Source organism: Paramisgurnus dabryanus, chromosome 22, assembly GCF_030506205.2.
Source record: "Paramisgurnus dabryanus chromosome 22, PD_genome_1.1, whole genome shotgun sequence".
NCBI classification, from domain to species: domain Eukaryota; kingdom Metazoa; phylum Chordata; class Actinopteri; order Cypriniformes; family Cobitidae; genus Paramisgurnus; species Paramisgurnus dabryanus.
Genome location: NC_133358.1, coordinates 14,272,356 through 14,289,773, shown reverse-complemented (window position 1 = coordinate 14,289,773; position 17,418 = coordinate 14,272,356). Strand labels below are relative to the sequence as shown.

The window sequence follows — 17,418 nt, the reverse complement described above, 5'->3', positions numbered from 1 at the left end:
GGGTAAGTGCGTCTGAATGTGTATATCAAATTCAACCAATGGTGAGGCTTAACGACAAAGACAGGGTGACGCGGAAGCCAGCAAGTATATTATCGCTATCTGAAATATTGCCAAAGACGGCGTTACAGGGACGCAGGAAGCATGGCAAGGGAGACGCAGCGTCTCGTTCCTTCTCAGAGAACAACAGTTACATATGTAACCCGAGACATTTTCATGTGTCAAACATAACTATGCAAAAACATTTGCATACAGAAGATATAAGCATTTAAAGAGAACAGTTTATCACTTGTGCTTAAAAAGTCTCAAATTATTCTACATGACACAGGGAATAATATTAAAACTTCTTGCATAAAATAGATTCAAGCACTTTCAATGGCCTGTAATTATGTATGTACAGTATATTTTCAAAAACTTCCCAGGGCCTTGAATTTTGTCCCCCAGATTCACAAACTTTCAAGGATTTCAAGGACCCGTGGGAACCCTGTAATATGCTTACAAATGCAAATCGCAAACATGCATAAAGGTTTAGATTACCTATTACTTTTTGAATCCAGTATCTTGCTCTTGCACATCACTATGGCAAACTCACACTTTGGGTTACCAGCACCTGAAAAAAAACAGTTTAACATTTAACTTAGTCGCAAGTCGCAAGGGTATATTTGTTAGCAATTAGCAATTTGTAGCAATAGCAGGGCTCAACGCAAATATTTTTTTATACTGGCCCGGTCGGGCCAGTGGTTCAGGTTTTCACTTGCCCTGCCAAAATTTTCACTGGCCCCAATCAAAAAATGTCAAATATAATTGTATACATATACAACAGACATGTTCCAACAAAAAAGGCCCCCAACATTTCTGCTTTACCTGTAAACTGACAGCAAACTTTCTTTCGTCGTGCTTTACCCAAGCAAATGTCTGCTTCCAAGATGTTAAATAATATACATTGATGAAAATATATATTAGTTACTGAGGATGAAGCACTGGCCCGATCGGGCAAGTGACAATTCTTTTTACTGGCCCGAACATCTCTCAAGCTTGCCCCGGGCAACCGGGCAGTCCTTTATGTTGAGCCCTGAATAGCCAGACATTGCATGGGTCACAACTATCTATTTTTTATATCAAAAATCGTAAGGTATTTTAAGTAAAGATCATGTTCCATGAAAATATTTTGTCAATTTTCTACCATAAATCCATAAAAAATATTTAACATCAGTAATATGTGTTGCTAATGGCTTCATTTGAACTTTAAAGGCAATTTTTTAAAATATTTTGTTTTTTTGCACCCTCAGATTCCAGATTTTCAAATAGTTCTGCCTCGGCCAAATACGGTCCTATCCACAACAAACCACACATCAACAAAAAGCTTATTTATATGATGTAAAAATATCAAAACATTGACATTCATGACTGTTTTTTGGACCAGGGTCACAAATGTTCAAATAAAATGTTTGAGTTAAATGATGACATTAACAATATAAAGTAAGCCATACAGCTGATCATGTGACTTTAACATGGCAGCTCCATATAAACAGCTTTAATTAAATCTACTGATATGGATGGATACGTAAATGTATACAGTACATCTTATGAAAGAACAAACACACTTTTCAAGCACTATTTGTGTAAAATATGTTAAGAGTCAAATAACCGAGTGCACTGATAAGGTGGCTAAATGAGCCTTCAACACTCAATTGAAAGCAGACAGTTTGTTATCTCTGCATGAATGTGTGTTTGATTTGAACAAGGACAGTTGTCAAGATGAATGTGATTTTCTTCAGAACTGAGCCAGACTGTCTGACAGCTAAAGCGTTGTATTTCAAGCAGAAAAATTTGTTTGAAAAGCAAAAATGTTTGATATTTAAGGTATGGCACACTCTAAAAAATGCTAGGTTATTTTCAACCCACCGTTGGGTCAAAAAGGGAACAATCCCAACCCGTTCAGTTGAAATTTACCCTATGCTGGGTTGTTTTAACCATTATTGGGTCAAATCAAAAATAATTCTAGGGTTAATTTACCCCAACAGCTGGCTTTGTACTTTTTTGACCCAACATTGGGTTAAAAATAACCTAGCATTCTTTTAGATTGCAGACAGTCAATGTGACCAAAGTTCATGGGATTAAAATCCTGAGTAGATTCATGTTTTATATTATCTGTGAAATGATACAGTGAGTGGTTGCTTACTGCTCAGTGTCAAAACTGCCAACCTCAATGTATCTGTGATATTTTGGTCTGTAGATATGGGTCGGGTCCCATTACAGTATTACTTTGGGGTTTTTTGTTGCCTGTTTTATTGTCCTAAAAAAATAAGTCTGATCCCTTACCTCTTCTCAAACCCCTAACCCATATGGTGATATGTACATCAATACATCATGTGCTAATGTTTAACCCCCAGGGGTCCAAAAACGCGGGGACGCGTTTTGACGTGTTTTCTCCTTATCATAGCAGAATCAACTTAAAATATTCCATCATTAATAATCAAACACTTACGTGTTTGACATCATTTGAAACTCTGAAGGGTCCTCTTTAATTAGTGTACATTCACAATAACAAGAGATCTTTGTGTTTTTGTCAAATAAAGAAAATAAACAGGGTGCACATTCAGACATTTCTGTCTCCACCAGCTGTCTCTCAAATCACGTTACAAAAATCAGTTGAAACTCCGCGAATACTGGTCACACAAACATGATACACATATCCAAAGAAAGCCTGAAATGTCTACTTTTAAACAAGCTAATTATATTCAAAAACAATTATTTCCTGTTTATATAATCTGCATTGAAGTAAAGAGAGTACCGTTTTTCCTGGCTGAGCTCATTATCTCTAATGCGGTCACGCCCTCAGGCTGTTGACATGGTAATGAAGAGAAGAGCAGTTCCAACAATAATAAACAAAGCGTAAAGTTTTATCAGATTTTAAGACTTTACCGCATGTTTGGATTATAAACTTTATACACACACGTGAGGAATATCTTCATTTATGTCTGGACATTGAGGAAGAGAAGCGTTTATCTTTAACGTTACCTAAGAAGAAGAACAATGGAAGACGCAATGGAGAAGGATATATTCCTGAAGAAACTGTAAGTCATTTGTCTTCATTTATATTTGCTATCATGTAATATGTTATGGCTTGTGCAGTTCAGCCTTCATAAGCAACCTTAGCAGACTGCACGCTTCGGATTTAAAAACTTTCGCATTATTTACAAACGAGGGCGCGTGATTTCACGTAATGGCGGATTTCACTGATACATGCTGTACAGTGTTAGACACCGTTATTCAATTTCGTATCCTTCATGGCAACTTTGAGTAATGCTGCACTGGGGGATCTGCTGTAATATGATATTGTTTACATGCAACGCATTCCATACATTGCGCTTTACACGCGACACTGTTTTATTATGAGCTCCGCGTTGTTTACACGGAGACGCGAGCTCACGCACATCCATATGCGATGTGTTTTTAAAGTTCATACTCGCTTACAGAAACGCGTTTAAAACAGAAGCTAGACGATAAGGGGATGGGCATCTGAAAACAGTCATCTGAAAACAGCTTTTTATATAACTAATCATTGCAGATGTTTATCTGAGATACTAATTTAGTTTATGATAGTTTATCTGAATGTAGTGCTATCATTTACCCATCAGTTATGTATGTGTTTCTGTGGACAATTTATGCTGACAGCTGTTCATAACTCTCTTACGGGTCTGCATCCCTCTCATCAGTACAAAACTATGAAGTGGAAAAACATATTCACACTTTTTGGACATAAAGTTATATGGTAACATGAGCCACATGAAGTTTACAGCTCTGTTGTTTATCAGTTTCTTATACAAGTTAAGTTTTTGAATAGGGTTTGTTTCCAAATAAATTGAAAATGTCCTACTGACCTTCATTTCTATTTTGATTATATTGTTAACTTCTTAATAAACCTCAAACAAACATGTACATTTGTCCTCACATTCTTTACTGTAGTTCCCTCCTGCCTCATTATGCAGCTCATTATGCGAGCCTTTGTTTGCTAACTGTCAATCAATCCTTCTCGCATACGGCCAATCTAAACAAAAAGTGTCTTACAATTTCTAAGTCAATATATTGGTTTATTTAAATAAGTAGGCAGGATGATTTTTACATCATTTTAAAGAAAAAACTCTAGACTACTAGATTCTGTTTAGGAAAGTCTTGTTAAAACATGTTTAGTATGGGTTTTGTGAACTTATATCAGTGACGTAAAATTTTTGCTTTTTTAAAAACCATGCATAAACCTTTTTCTCTCAAAAATACAAACATGTACATACATGTAGCTCATATAATATTTTAGCCCAGTTTGTGCTTGAAACAGTGGTATAAGACACTTGCCATTATTATGTTTTAAAGCAACTGAAAAAAGACCAAATGTAAGAGCATTTCAGAACCTCTGACAGTGTCCCAAAATGGTCGGACCCCAGAGGGTTAAGTGCTAATGTAGTTGTAATTGTAAGTAGCCTCCTCTAGAGGGAGCTTTTTCTCACAATGGTCTACTACACACATGATGTACGTGCACTTATAAGAGCAGTGTTAGTTTTTATTGCGCAGCGTGTTTCTAGCATGTGCATGCACTTACACGTGCAGACTTTCTGTCTGTAATGCACACAACCGTCGTATGTAATAAAGCTCTCATGATCAAAATCATTCACAGACCGCCATAAGGGTAAATAATGACTCAAGGCTGCAATGATTTACAGCGTACACTACACAGACGCTCGAGGATAAGTTTCGGTAAGACCCTAGAGAGTCTGACCTAGATTCATCTGTCCAGTTGGGTGTGTCCCATCGTTACTCTTTTACTGCCTATTGTCTAATATTTTGTCAAGGGACATAAGGACAACAGATCAGTAAGATACCATCAAAGGCTCAAAGCAGAGTTTTCAGTGAATCCGTACTGTAAGAGCTGGGTGTGATAAGATCCTTTGGGGTTTTCATTATATCTTTGCGTGTCTTCTGACATCCATTTTATGTAATGTACTGGTACACTCTCTAGAACAGGCCTGCATAACAATTAATCTCAACTAATTGTATGCAGAATAAAAGCTTTTGGTTGTATCATATATGTGTGTGCACTGCATGTATGTGTCCACTGTGCATAATAATCATGTGTATATAAATACACACGTGTGCATGAATATATTTAAGAAATATACATACGTGTGTGTGTGTGTGTGTGTGTGTGTGTGTGTGTGTGTGTGTGTGTGTGTGTGTGTGTGTGTGTGTGTGTATAGATACATAATTATTATACATTAATTATTAATATTATAGAGTATGCACACATACATATATGATGTAACCAAAACTTTTATTTTGCAAACGATTAGTTGCGATTAATCATTATGCAACCCTTCTCTAGAAACAAAACAGACCATAAATACACAGAAAGAACAAATCAACAGGTTAATGATACATTGCATCAACTATGGACTGAACTGAACACTGCTCTGCATATTTTTTATTGCCTTGAAGATGTACTCCCATGGACCTCATGTGCATTACTGCCTTTTACAAGTCCATCATCACATTTACAGTGCTTAACAAATGTATTAGACCACTATCCAGAAGTCCTTTCCTTCTCTATTTTGAAAAGAAGTGAGCAATGTCACAAGTAATTCACGTTTTATACCCAATTTTATATTTGAGCTGGTATATTGAGAGCAAGGTTACATTGTGTTACCTTTAAAAGATACATTTTTACAGTTCCCATTCTAGGGAACTCCCGCTGCGTCAATTCGGTGACACTTTGGGGATGCCTCCAGGGGCAAGTGCATCTGAATGTGTATATCAAATTCAACCAATGGTGAGGCTTAACGACAAAGACAGGGTGATGCGGGAGCCAGGAAGTATATCGCTATCTGAAATATTGCCAAAGATGGCGTTACAGGGACGCAGGAAGTATGGCAAGGGAGACGCAGCGTCTCGTTCCCTTCTCAGGGAACAACAGTTACATACTTAACCTGAGACGTTTTCATTTGTCAAACACAACTATGAAAAAAAGCATTTTGGTATGAATCAACATTCGCATACAGAAGATATAAGCATTTAAAGAGAACAGTTTAGCACAGGGATGGGCAACTTCAGTCCTGGAGGGCCGGTGTCCTGCAGAGTTTAGCTCCAACTTGCCTCAGCACACCTGCCCAAAAGTTTCTAGTATGCCTAGTAAGACCTTAATTGGCTGCTTCAGGTGTGTTTAATTATGTCTGAAGCTAAACTCTGCAGGACACTGGACAACTTTCAAGGATTTCAAGGACCTGTGGGCACCCTGTATTTTGTGTATTTGGTATAATACAATGTGTTTACGTGTTTTATGGTTAAAAAACACATAATTTTTCACATACAATACATTTTTGTTGCTCAAGATTTCACTCTGAACGTTGTAATTGACCTAAATACCTCTGACTTCAGCAGGAAATGTGACGCTCCTTACCATGTTTGAAAGATTTGGTTTGTAACAGGAGTTAGCTTACAGGCTGTGGGTCCGAAAAGTGCAGGAATTATGATAATGTCGGTCTTGTCTACATCACCAATCCCAGGAAGTAAACTGTTGCCTACAATCCGTCTGTTTGTTTTAATCCAAGAAAGAGATTTACGTTGGAGACGATAACTCGTGTCATCGTTTACTTTGGGGTTTGTACCTTTTGCATATAGTTAACTTGTACTAATACACACTTACACACCAAAATACATTTTTAAACGTAAATGAGACAATAGGTGCTCTTTAAAGATGCAAGTACATAACTGTTATTGGGAATCTTCCTTGTAAAACAGTAAATTTGAAAATTCATGTATAACAACATTTTAGCACAAAAATGACTAAAGAGCTTACACATACAGCTGGATTAATCATTACAAAAAGTATTTTTGTAACCAACAATACTGTAAGGGCGCACTCACATTAGCCTTCTCACCATGCTTCATATTGCTTTGTCCATTGCCAGGTGACAACTGTTTAATTTCGCGTACACTGTTTAATTTCGCGTACACTGTTTAATTTTGCGTAATCTAACCCTAAACCGACGTGCAAATGGTAATAAAATAGGAAAGAGAATGCAACGGACGTAATAGTATTGAAGTCCCCAGTTCGTCAAAAAATGACGCGAAAGGTATACCCTTCACGTCAACATATGACGAATGGTCAAGTGTCGTCAAATATTGACGAAATGGGGTGAGACTGTGTTAAATGTATTTCATAAAATGTCATAAAACTGGGGCCTCCCTGGCACCATCTCGCGGCCCCCAGTTTGAAAACCACTGGCTTAGTCGATCTATCACTTGTGCCGCTTAGACGGTTACGTAATCATGATGCGTGCATCAGAAGGTTCATACAAAGGCAGATTATACACGCAACTGACATCTCTCCCTTTGAACCACACTCAGGCACCATTTGCCCATCTCTGGGCAAATTAACCAAACTGTGCCATAGTGGTACAACCTTATATTGGGTGGTGGTCTAATACATTTAGTATAATATAGTCACAGTATAGTCCAAAATTTCCCCCAACATCATCTGTGTGGGCGATTTGATGACTGTTACAGACCTCCGACAGGTGCGCAATGTTTTAACAGTCAGTACCGTGCTTGTGTCAAATGTTATTAAGGCACCTAATGAAACGTCAGCGTTGGACAAAACAGATGTTGTGTAAAACAGACACAGACCAGGGCCCAATCCAGCCATAAACATCTGGCATAAATCACGACAAGAATGAGAACGATGTGCATACAATCACACATGCATAGACACAAATATGATAAGAAACTTCTATAGGCCTTTACTGCTTGCTATAATGACAATAGATATACATTTCTCTCTCTCTCTCTCTCTGTGTGTTCATGCACCATGACGCGAATCCATGACCTTCTGTGCTGTTAACGCAATGCTCTACCAACTGAGCTACAGGAACCCAGTGATTATTTATGGATTGCTTTTTTCCCCAAGAACCTTGGAAGTTCCCAAAAGAATGTTTTGTGTTTTGTCTGATTTAGTTAATCCCACTAAACAGTTTGTCCTCGAAGGACAGCACAATAACTCGCACAGTAAACCTACACCACCCTACATGAGATACGTGCACGCTTTCAGACACGCAGACAAATTCTGGCAAGCGTAAAATTTTGCTATGATTCATGGTGTTCGGTTACATCGGAAAATAAATGAATGAGAAATAGATTAACACCGGGTTATTATGTAACCATAGCAAAATTTCGGGAAACAACATATACACCCACAAACTACCCCAACACAAACATTTACACACACAGTGACTCATGTGCTTCGTTAAATGCGATGTTTGAGTCGCCAAATCCACATTTCTTAACAAAGACACACCTTAGATCCAGCCACACACACACCCTTGAGACAAACACTTAAAATTTCTGGAAAGACTGGAAAGAATGTTTTTTCTTATGGAAAAGCCTGCATAGTGCAAACGTTGTGCGTGTGTGTGTGTGTGTGTGGGTGGGTGTGTATATTTTCTGCCAACGGCCCTTGCTGAAATATTTCTTCTGATGAAAACACACGTTGCGTTTCTCAGGGTGTGATATAACAAACTTGTCACTTCATGTCTGCAGGTCCCCGTGCAAGTCGCCGAACTCGCGACCAAACGGAGCGCTGCACCGCTAATCTCTGTTCCCGCAGGGCAATCGGAATGCTGTGGCCTGTCAAAATAATGGCATTAGTACAGATGAGCTGCTTCGAGGAATTGTACAGATCACACGAGACCCTTCATCGTGCTGGAGTTTGGTTAATACTCAGTCTGGATTACAGAACATAACGTTCTGTTGAATCACAAAAACACATTTTTATATTCCAATCATTGAAGCAGATTGAAAGAACAGCGTGTTAATGACATAACCTTGTGTGTTTAAAAGTAATCTGGGAAATGCATTTTGGGAAGTTGCTTTACCTCCACATTATAATTCTCTGGCGCTCCTCTTTTGTCCTTCTCGGATAAAAAAAACAAAGGGTATTTAACAGTAAAAGTGCATGCTGTTTACCTTTTTAACTTCAGCTATTATCCTTAATGGAATTATTATGGGTTTTAAATCTGTGCAGGTGACGTATTAAAGAGCATATTATGGGTGTTGGCACTTTATAGAGTGAGATTACACGCTCGTAACATAACATACAATCTACACAAAATAAAAATAATATTTAAAGTTCCCTAGTAGTTACTTATCAGCTATGCCTGCCAAATGTAGCATCTATTTACAAATATATCTATGGCCCATGCTGGTGCGATTGAGTAAAGGCGGCGAACAATTAGCATATTAATGGATTCACGTAAACTAAATAAATAATCGGTGTAGAGTAAAGGGCCGTTCACATTATAACGATAATAATAAAACGGTTAGTTCCAATCCTTGATTCTGATTGGTCGATAGGTGTGCTTTATTTATGATAAAACACTGCTATGACTGCTTCACATAACGGTTCTGTTCATCACTGCGCCCTTAGAAACACCCTTAGCAACCTCACGTATCGGTTTGTCGTTTTTATTTGAGCTTTCATGCATATTACACATTGGAACACATTTTTGTTCATGGTCAGGGACTATTTTTTCTAGCGGAAGAAATGCTTTTTATTGATTTAACTTCATGAAAGTTGCACTAATATTTTTTTACTTTAATATTGTGTGGTAACTGTTTTATAAAAGGTACTTGAGGCAAGTGCTGTATCGTGAATAAGTAACGGCTGAAGGGGTTGCAGGCACTCCGCTTCGCGTCAGCACAGCACAGCCTCTCGTACCTTATTGCTTACCTATATTAGTGTCTACATTATAACGATAACTATGCTAATTCGCTCACGCGTGGGGCACTCGCACAAATATTTGCCTTTCATGACATTACCTTTTATTGAATATTTCTTGTAATAAAAACTTTTGCAATTGTTTACATGTCACTGAATATGTAAATATGCTGTTCTTGCTGCATTTACAAAGCGGGTAACCAGCAGATGTCCTCAACACGCTGCATTTCGTGCAAGTCTGTGTAATCTTAGTTAATATCTTACCCTTTGGCATAGTCAATGTGGGATGAAAAAAGCATTACGTAGTGAATTGCATCAGCACTGGATACCTTAGGTAATTTTATGTTATAGACCTCCGCATTTTTCCAATTGTCATTTTTTTAAGTGCGTGTGCACTTGAAGTTCAAATAGATTTGATGGGCTGGTCGTCGAATGGTTTATCGTTCATCAAAAGGGGGAAAAAAACGCCCAGAAAGTGATCCCAACGATATCGTTCATTGTATCTTTATCGTTGTAGTTATGGTGTGAACTCTGCTTTTGTCTTTAATATAAAAAGATTTTCAAAACTATGTTTTTTATAGTTATAGTTATCATTATAATGTAAACGGCCCTTAACATGTAAGCTATTTTAAGGCATTGAGTAATAACTGTCACGGAAATTTACATGCTATTATGAATCTCAAAAACAGGTTTTAATTGATAAAATAATCGACTACAGGGGGACTATAAACTATGGAAATTGTTTGATAAAACTATAGGCATATGTTTTATCCTGTATGTTTACCTCCTTTTTTTAATGATTTTACAAAGATCATGGTATTATAGTATATAAATATATAATATGAATTATTACATTACATTACATTATATGATATTAGCGTTGCATAATGATCAATCGCGATTAATCTATTGCAGAATAAAGGTTTTTGTTTACATCATATATTTGTGTGAACTGTGAATAATAATTATGTATATATAAATATGCACACATGCATGTATTATTTTAAGACAAAAAAAATTATATTAAGTATTTATATTTATATATAATATACATTATACATAAATATACGAATGTATATACACATGTAAACATTTCTTAAATTTATACAAAGTTATTATTCACAGTACACACACATGATGTAAGCAAAAACCTAGATGAATCACGAATTAATCGTTATGCAACTCTATATGATATTATATTTTATTATATTATATTATTATGTTATATTATATGATGTTATATTAAAATATATTATATTATATTATTTTACATTATATTATATATCATATAATATATAATATCTTATCATATCATAACATATCATATCAAAGGAATTTCAAGAACATAGCTAAAGATATTTAAAAGGGCGGAGGAGGGCACAGACAGCATAACCTGTAGGAGGAGGGCAATCCTGCACAGATATGTTTATTTTTCACCAGTTCTCTCTCTCTCCCTCCTCGCTCTCTTCCTCTGACACACACACATAGAAACACACGAACACACACCCGTGGCTGTCTCCTTTCACCAGCTGCAATTATCAACAGAGCGTTTCTCTCCTTTGGACTAACAGCAACTCCTTCCTGGCCCAAGTGTGAATGACACACTACAAACAGAGGTAAGTTACAGCGTCGCATATCACAGCAACAGTTGCATTCAAATCAGAGCTGCAGGTTAGGTCAAAGTCGAAGGGATTTGAGATCATTGCTCTCTTGAACTGTGACACGTAATAGTCGTATGAGTAACTTAAATAAAATGTAAGTCATTTTTGGATAAAGAGTACAGCAAACATATATGTGACTTGAATTCTTTTCAGAAAAGTGAAAACTTGTGTTTTGTTATAAGCACCTTTTTGTACGTTTGCCTCCCTATGACACATCGCTTTCATTGTTTCCGAATCTTTGTAAAACTTGCTTTGGATAAAAGCGTCTGCTGAATGCCTAAATGTAGATAAAGTACATTTACAAGTTTAATGTTGGATTTTTATTATGCTTTCTAAACCGTCATGACTTAAATCAGTTTGCGTAAGTACGATGTGCACAAGTAGTGGTTTCGCAGTTTGCTCTGTTTAATTTTGTCAAGGCAAAGTCCTCCTGGCAAAGCTGAGATATTAAACTACTATGTTTTTTATGACATTGAAAGGGTTAAGTTCAAAATAAACAGTGACTAATATAAGGAAAACAATGGCAGGATTAATTTCTTTTGATGTCTTCTCAAATGTGAACCTATGGAAAATGCATTTTCAGAGGAAAGCTCTTGTTTCTGTATAATAGTGATAAAGCAGAATGGAATGAGTTTTTTGTAGTGTCAAACTCAATTTACAGGATAAACGTGTAATGTACCCTAAACGCCATAATAGACTGAGGTAACACAACACGACGACAACAATTGCTGTAAAGATTGTGAACAATGAAAAACCTTTGTATCCACACATAAAGCCAAGCTTTGGACAAACTTCCTGTGCTAACGGTTAAACCGCAGTTTAAAAGTTAAATGGTACAAACAATATAAAGTGATTTATTAATATGAACTTGCCCCTAAAAAGTATTTAGAAACATAGAGAATACTAAAAAAAATCAGCTGAATAACTGATAAAAAAAAATATATATAACAATTTGAAAAAAAAGTGAATATTTCATAATAAGATTTCAAAATTTGTTAGATGTATATTAATGATAAATATTATATTTACAGTTTTAAATTATGATAAAAAGTATATTTTTCCTTGATGCAGATTGGAAAGAGTCCCGGAATAATTTACAGTACAGTCACGGATCACAGAAATCCTAGCTACGAGCCTGTGTTTCTCTTCTAGGACACCTGTGTGAACTTAAGGGGAACTGATTTTATCAATCTGATAAAAAATGTTAATGGGAAAGCTAGTTTGTAGTAATTTGTAAACACTGATTAAATAAATATTTTAACTCTCAAAAAAGGTTTGGATATATGTTAGCAGATGCCACTCGGTTTGTTTATAGACATTTAGATTAACTAATGCAACAAAAATTCTTACATTTTTAGGTTTTAATAAACCATCTTCTTTTTCCAAATAATTTATAGTTGAAATGATATTGTGTGCAGATATTGTGGAAATTACTAGATAAATATTGTGATCATGATTTTATATGCAAAATGTAAATGGAATGCAAATAAAACCTTGATGGCTTTCATTATATAAAGGCTTTTTTTGGGGGGACATTCAATGGAAAAATCTAGTTTGCCGTCTAGAATGTGGTTTTTCATCTGAATTTCACACAAAAAAGAGCCCAACCTTTTCCCCAAGTGGAAATGTTACATCCCATACTAGCTTACTCATAATTACTCACTAGGATGTTTGGTTTGTTAACAGTGTTTGGTGGTTAAATTTCAGGAAACTAAACAGCATACTGTCAATTTAACCAATCAAATTTAAAATAAAATTAAGCAAGAATTGACTCATGAAAATGAATAAACTACTAAATTAATGAACAACAATTTGCCTGCACAAAAGCAGCCAATTAACATCTGATAAAGATCTTAACCTCAATGCCAACTAACAGCTGGTCAACTCATGCAGACACACAAAATCCACCCGGGGCTCTTATTTAAACAGAACAGCATGCGTTTAACACATTGACAGGTACTATGTGTTAATACCAGATGAGCAGCTGGAAAGCCAAAGATTTGCACGTTTAAAAAAAATACACAATATGTGTCAACAAAAAGCCATTACCTGACAAGGTTAGATATATTTCACTCTATGCATATAAACTATAGAGGCTACTGAAGTCAGCACAAGCAAATCTCAATTTGCCACCATGCTTGCTGCCATACAAACTTTAAAATAGATTATGTCACTCGGACAAGGTCGGCAACTTACAAAGCAGGGTGCTGGGTGCGCACACGTGGATCTCTGCTTTCAATTCATACCTTCAGTCAAGAGTAAATATCTCCATGCTGTGTATGACCTAAACCAAGTCCTTAACAATGAACAATATGGAAGAAATTACCAGGATAGAGTCTGTTGTTTCGTCTTGCATTCTCTTGCACGCTTCACTTATTTAAAACATGCATGTACCTTGATAAACACATGGTCGAGGCAGAAAAGTGCAAATAAAGTGTCACAAAATCAGAGGATATCCCGAACAATGTCAACAAAACACATATTCAGCCTAATAACCAAATGATAGAGGAAAAGAAATGAGAAAGCACTGACGTTAAAAGTTATTCGATTGTTTGAGGGTCTAACAAGGTTATCCCGACTTTATTAAAGACAGATGTAATTTTTTTAGGAGTTGAATCTTATTATGATAATGTACAAACTGCATAAATCTCTATAAAATTGTTATGAACAATTGTGAAACTAATTCCCAGGAAAAACTCCTCTGACTTTTTATTTGAATGAATAAAATTTACTGCCGCCCTACATGCAAATATAATAATTGCATAACAGTGAAAGGTAAAAAGATAAAAAACAATTCATTTTTAAAACTGGTTTATTCCTAAATGTGAAGTGCATTTCAAAAAATTAGGAAGGACATAAAATCATATTTACTGTAGGCATGGGCCGGTATAAGATTCTGGCGGTATGATAACCTTAAGCAAAAAATACCACGATTTTACAGTATGGCGGTATTGCCATTCCAACCTAAAATGTATTTTTGTTTTAGTCAAGCCTTTAAAATTATAATATGCTTTCAAATATATATATATATATATATTCGTAATGTATATTAAATGTAAACATCAAATTAATTGCATGACTATTATAAATTTTGTATAAACCTAGCTCATACCTTGAAAACGATATCACAGAACATTTTAGTGGTTTTGAAACCTTGACTGTTTAAAACCTCGGTATACCTTAAAACCAGTTACCGGCCCATAATCATATGAACTATTTTTATATGTTTTTAATAGCTTTATATCTTTTTTTGTTTTGTTTATTAACAGTAAACAAAATGCATAAATTCATTATAATGACAAAATATGAAATAAAAAATAGGAAAATAATAAAAAATATTTTTCTGACATTATTTGTCCTACATGTCAAAATTGGTATCTGATTTTTCTAAAAAAAAAAGTGATGTTTAAGAGCCGGCATGCACTTTATAATAACCCATCAAAATGACGCACTACCTTTAACATTTTCTTTCTCTTTCTAGACCATAATGGAAAACCATTTGGATTATGAACATGACTATACCTACCATGACCATCACAACAACACCAACCACAGTAGCTACGAAGACGAGGACTTTGCCGAATACCACACAGTCTGTGACAAACAAGACGTCCGTTCCTTTGCCGGTGTCTTTCTGCCTGTGGTCTACACCCTAGCGTTGATCCTGGGTCTGGCAGGGAATTCGCTAGTCATCTTTGTTTACCTTTCCCACAAGCGTTTACGAACACTGACCGATGTCTTTATCCTCAACCTGGCCTTTGCAGACCTTCTGCTCCTCCTCACGCTGCCCTTCTGGGCGGCGGATGCGGTTAACGGTTGGGAAATTGGCACGGCTGCCTGCAAAATCACCTCTGCTCTCTACACCACCAACTTTAGCTGTAGCATGCTGCTGCTAGCCTGCATTAGCATTGACCGTTATCGTGCCCTGGTCAAAGTTTCCACCACTGCTAACGCAACGAATAGGAACAGCGCTCGAAGGCAGAGGGTTATAATGTGCCTCCTGGTTTGGATGTTGGCCATTTTGCTAGGGTTGCCAGATATGGTGTTCTACACGGTAAAGCAGAACTCTATCGGGCGTAACGCCTGCAGGGCGGTTTACCCGCACGACATGGCACGGGCGGCTAAAGCCACTGTGGAAATTCTGGAGGTGTCGCTAAGTTTTCTGTTGCCTTTCCTAGTGATGATGTTTTGTTACTGCAGGGTGGGTGTAGCGTTAAATCAGGCCGCTACAGCGGGGGTACGTGGCGTTAAGAGGTGGAAGGCGTTTCGAGTGTTAATCGCAGTGGTCGGGGTGTTTCTGTTGACCCAGCTTCCGTACAATTTAATAAAACTGATCCGAGCTTTGGATGTGATCTACATGTTAGTGACGGAATGCGAGATGAGCAAAAACTTGGACCGGGCCAATCAGATAACAGAGAGTCTGGCCCTCACGCATTGCTGCCTGAATCCCGTGCTCTATGTCTTCATCGGATCGTCCTTCAAAACGCACATGATGAAACTCGTCAAACGTTGCGGCCAGACAGGAAGAGGTTATCGTCATGGCAACGAGCAGCCCACTGTTGAGTTATCCCTTAGGTCAGGAGCACAAACTCAGACTCACTCTTCTTCAGGGAATGAAGATACGAGTACCTTTACAATTTGACACACACACTAACGTACTATCTTGGAGACTAAGACACTCATTTCAGAAAAGTAACAGCTTTTTATTATCTGACATCTCTGATGAGCCCTTTGCACATTTTAATACTTTAAGGCCTTAAGCATACTGCTCATCAAAGGACCTCCACAGAATTGTGTCTGTCTGTCATTTACAATGTTTTCCTACCTTTATGTATACTGATAGTGTAGTTTCCCGTTTACTACATTTAAAGTCATTACACAGAAATCCCCTCTCGTAACCTGTACTAACAACAGATGCACAGATAATGTGTGGGTATATTTATTAGTTACAGTAACACTACTTATAAAAACTGTGTAATTAAGAAATGTTATGTAAAAAGATCAACAGTTCAATATTTGTATTTACATATTATAATATATATCTCAAATGTAAATATATTTTCAGATTAAAGCAAACTTTTTACACGTTGATATTTGGAATTTACGATTTGCTGTTATTCAATCATTTAAGACTACATATCAGCACCCACAAGCACATAAAATGCAAAACACAAACATCACAATTGTGCTACATGCATACAATAAAAGCAATGATGTAGTTTCTATATCTGTTATTTTGAAGGACGTGAAAAGTCATGACGGAGCAGATTATACATTAAAGTAAAAAGTGTACATAAATGAGTAATATGGTCAGGTATATTTTTATAAAATGACATAAAACCTCCAAAAAACTCAATTCAAAGCAGAAAGAAGATTGGAGGAATTTATCGTTTCTGGGCTTAATAAGCAGGATCATCTATTTACAGTCATATGTTTTCAGCCGTTATGAAATTATTCATGTGTAGTGCTCAGAAGTGGCGAGGATAATCGCTAACTCAACCGTCACATACTCCTCAAGTTTTTTCTCTTAAGAGACTTTCACAGAAGAACACGACAAATCCATTAATTTCAGCTGGGTTGGTGAAAAATGTAAGATGTTTTGAATATGCAGCTGTATGTGATCGAACTCTGTTGTACTGTAGACGGTGGCCAATTTCAGAATTTAAGGCTACGTTTACATTACTGCGTTTTCGTTTAAAAAAGCATTACGGTTATGCCTGGAATGCACACTACTTCAAGGCCATGTTTACATTAATGCTTTTACGTTTTTAAACTTTTGCCACGTTAACGCCTTTCATTTAGACTACTCCACCATTTTCGACCCTCATAAATGGAATCGTTTGTAAACGCTGCAGTTTTAGTTTGAGAACTCCGGGGTTGCGCTGCAGTGTAAATGAACGTAAATGGAGTCTTATGTAAACAAACAGCTGGTTTTAATGTAACAGTGCATCATTTTTAAAGTAAAAGTGATTTTTATTCAAGTAAATGGAGGTTTGC

The 17,418-nt window shown here is 36.6% G+C and overlaps 2 protein-coding genes across 2 annotated transcripts in view; one reads left to right on the top strand and one right to left on the bottom strand.

Annotated features, from left to right (window-relative positions):
• acad11 (acyl-CoA dehydrogenase family, member 11) overlaps positions 1-17,418 on the bottom strand; it is a 53,576-nt gene that overhangs the window by 12,837 nt on the left and 23,321 nt on the right. The window contains exon 14 of the mRNA XM_065294852.2: positions 535-607. Within this exon, the coding sequence (XP_065150924.1) occupies positions 535-607 (73 nt within the window). The remainder of the gene's footprint in view (positions 1-534; positions 608-17,418) is intronic.
• ackr4b (atypical chemokine receptor 4b) lies at positions 11,210-16,512 on the top strand. The gene is made up of 2 exons (XM_065294854.2): positions 11,210-11,376; positions 14,903-16,512. Exon 2 carries the CDS (start codon positions 14,909-14,911, stop codon positions 16,061-16,063), a length of 1,155 nt encoding a protein of 384 aa, XP_065150926.1. The 5' UTR covers positions 11,210-11,376; positions 14,903-14,908; the 3' UTR covers positions 16,064-16,512.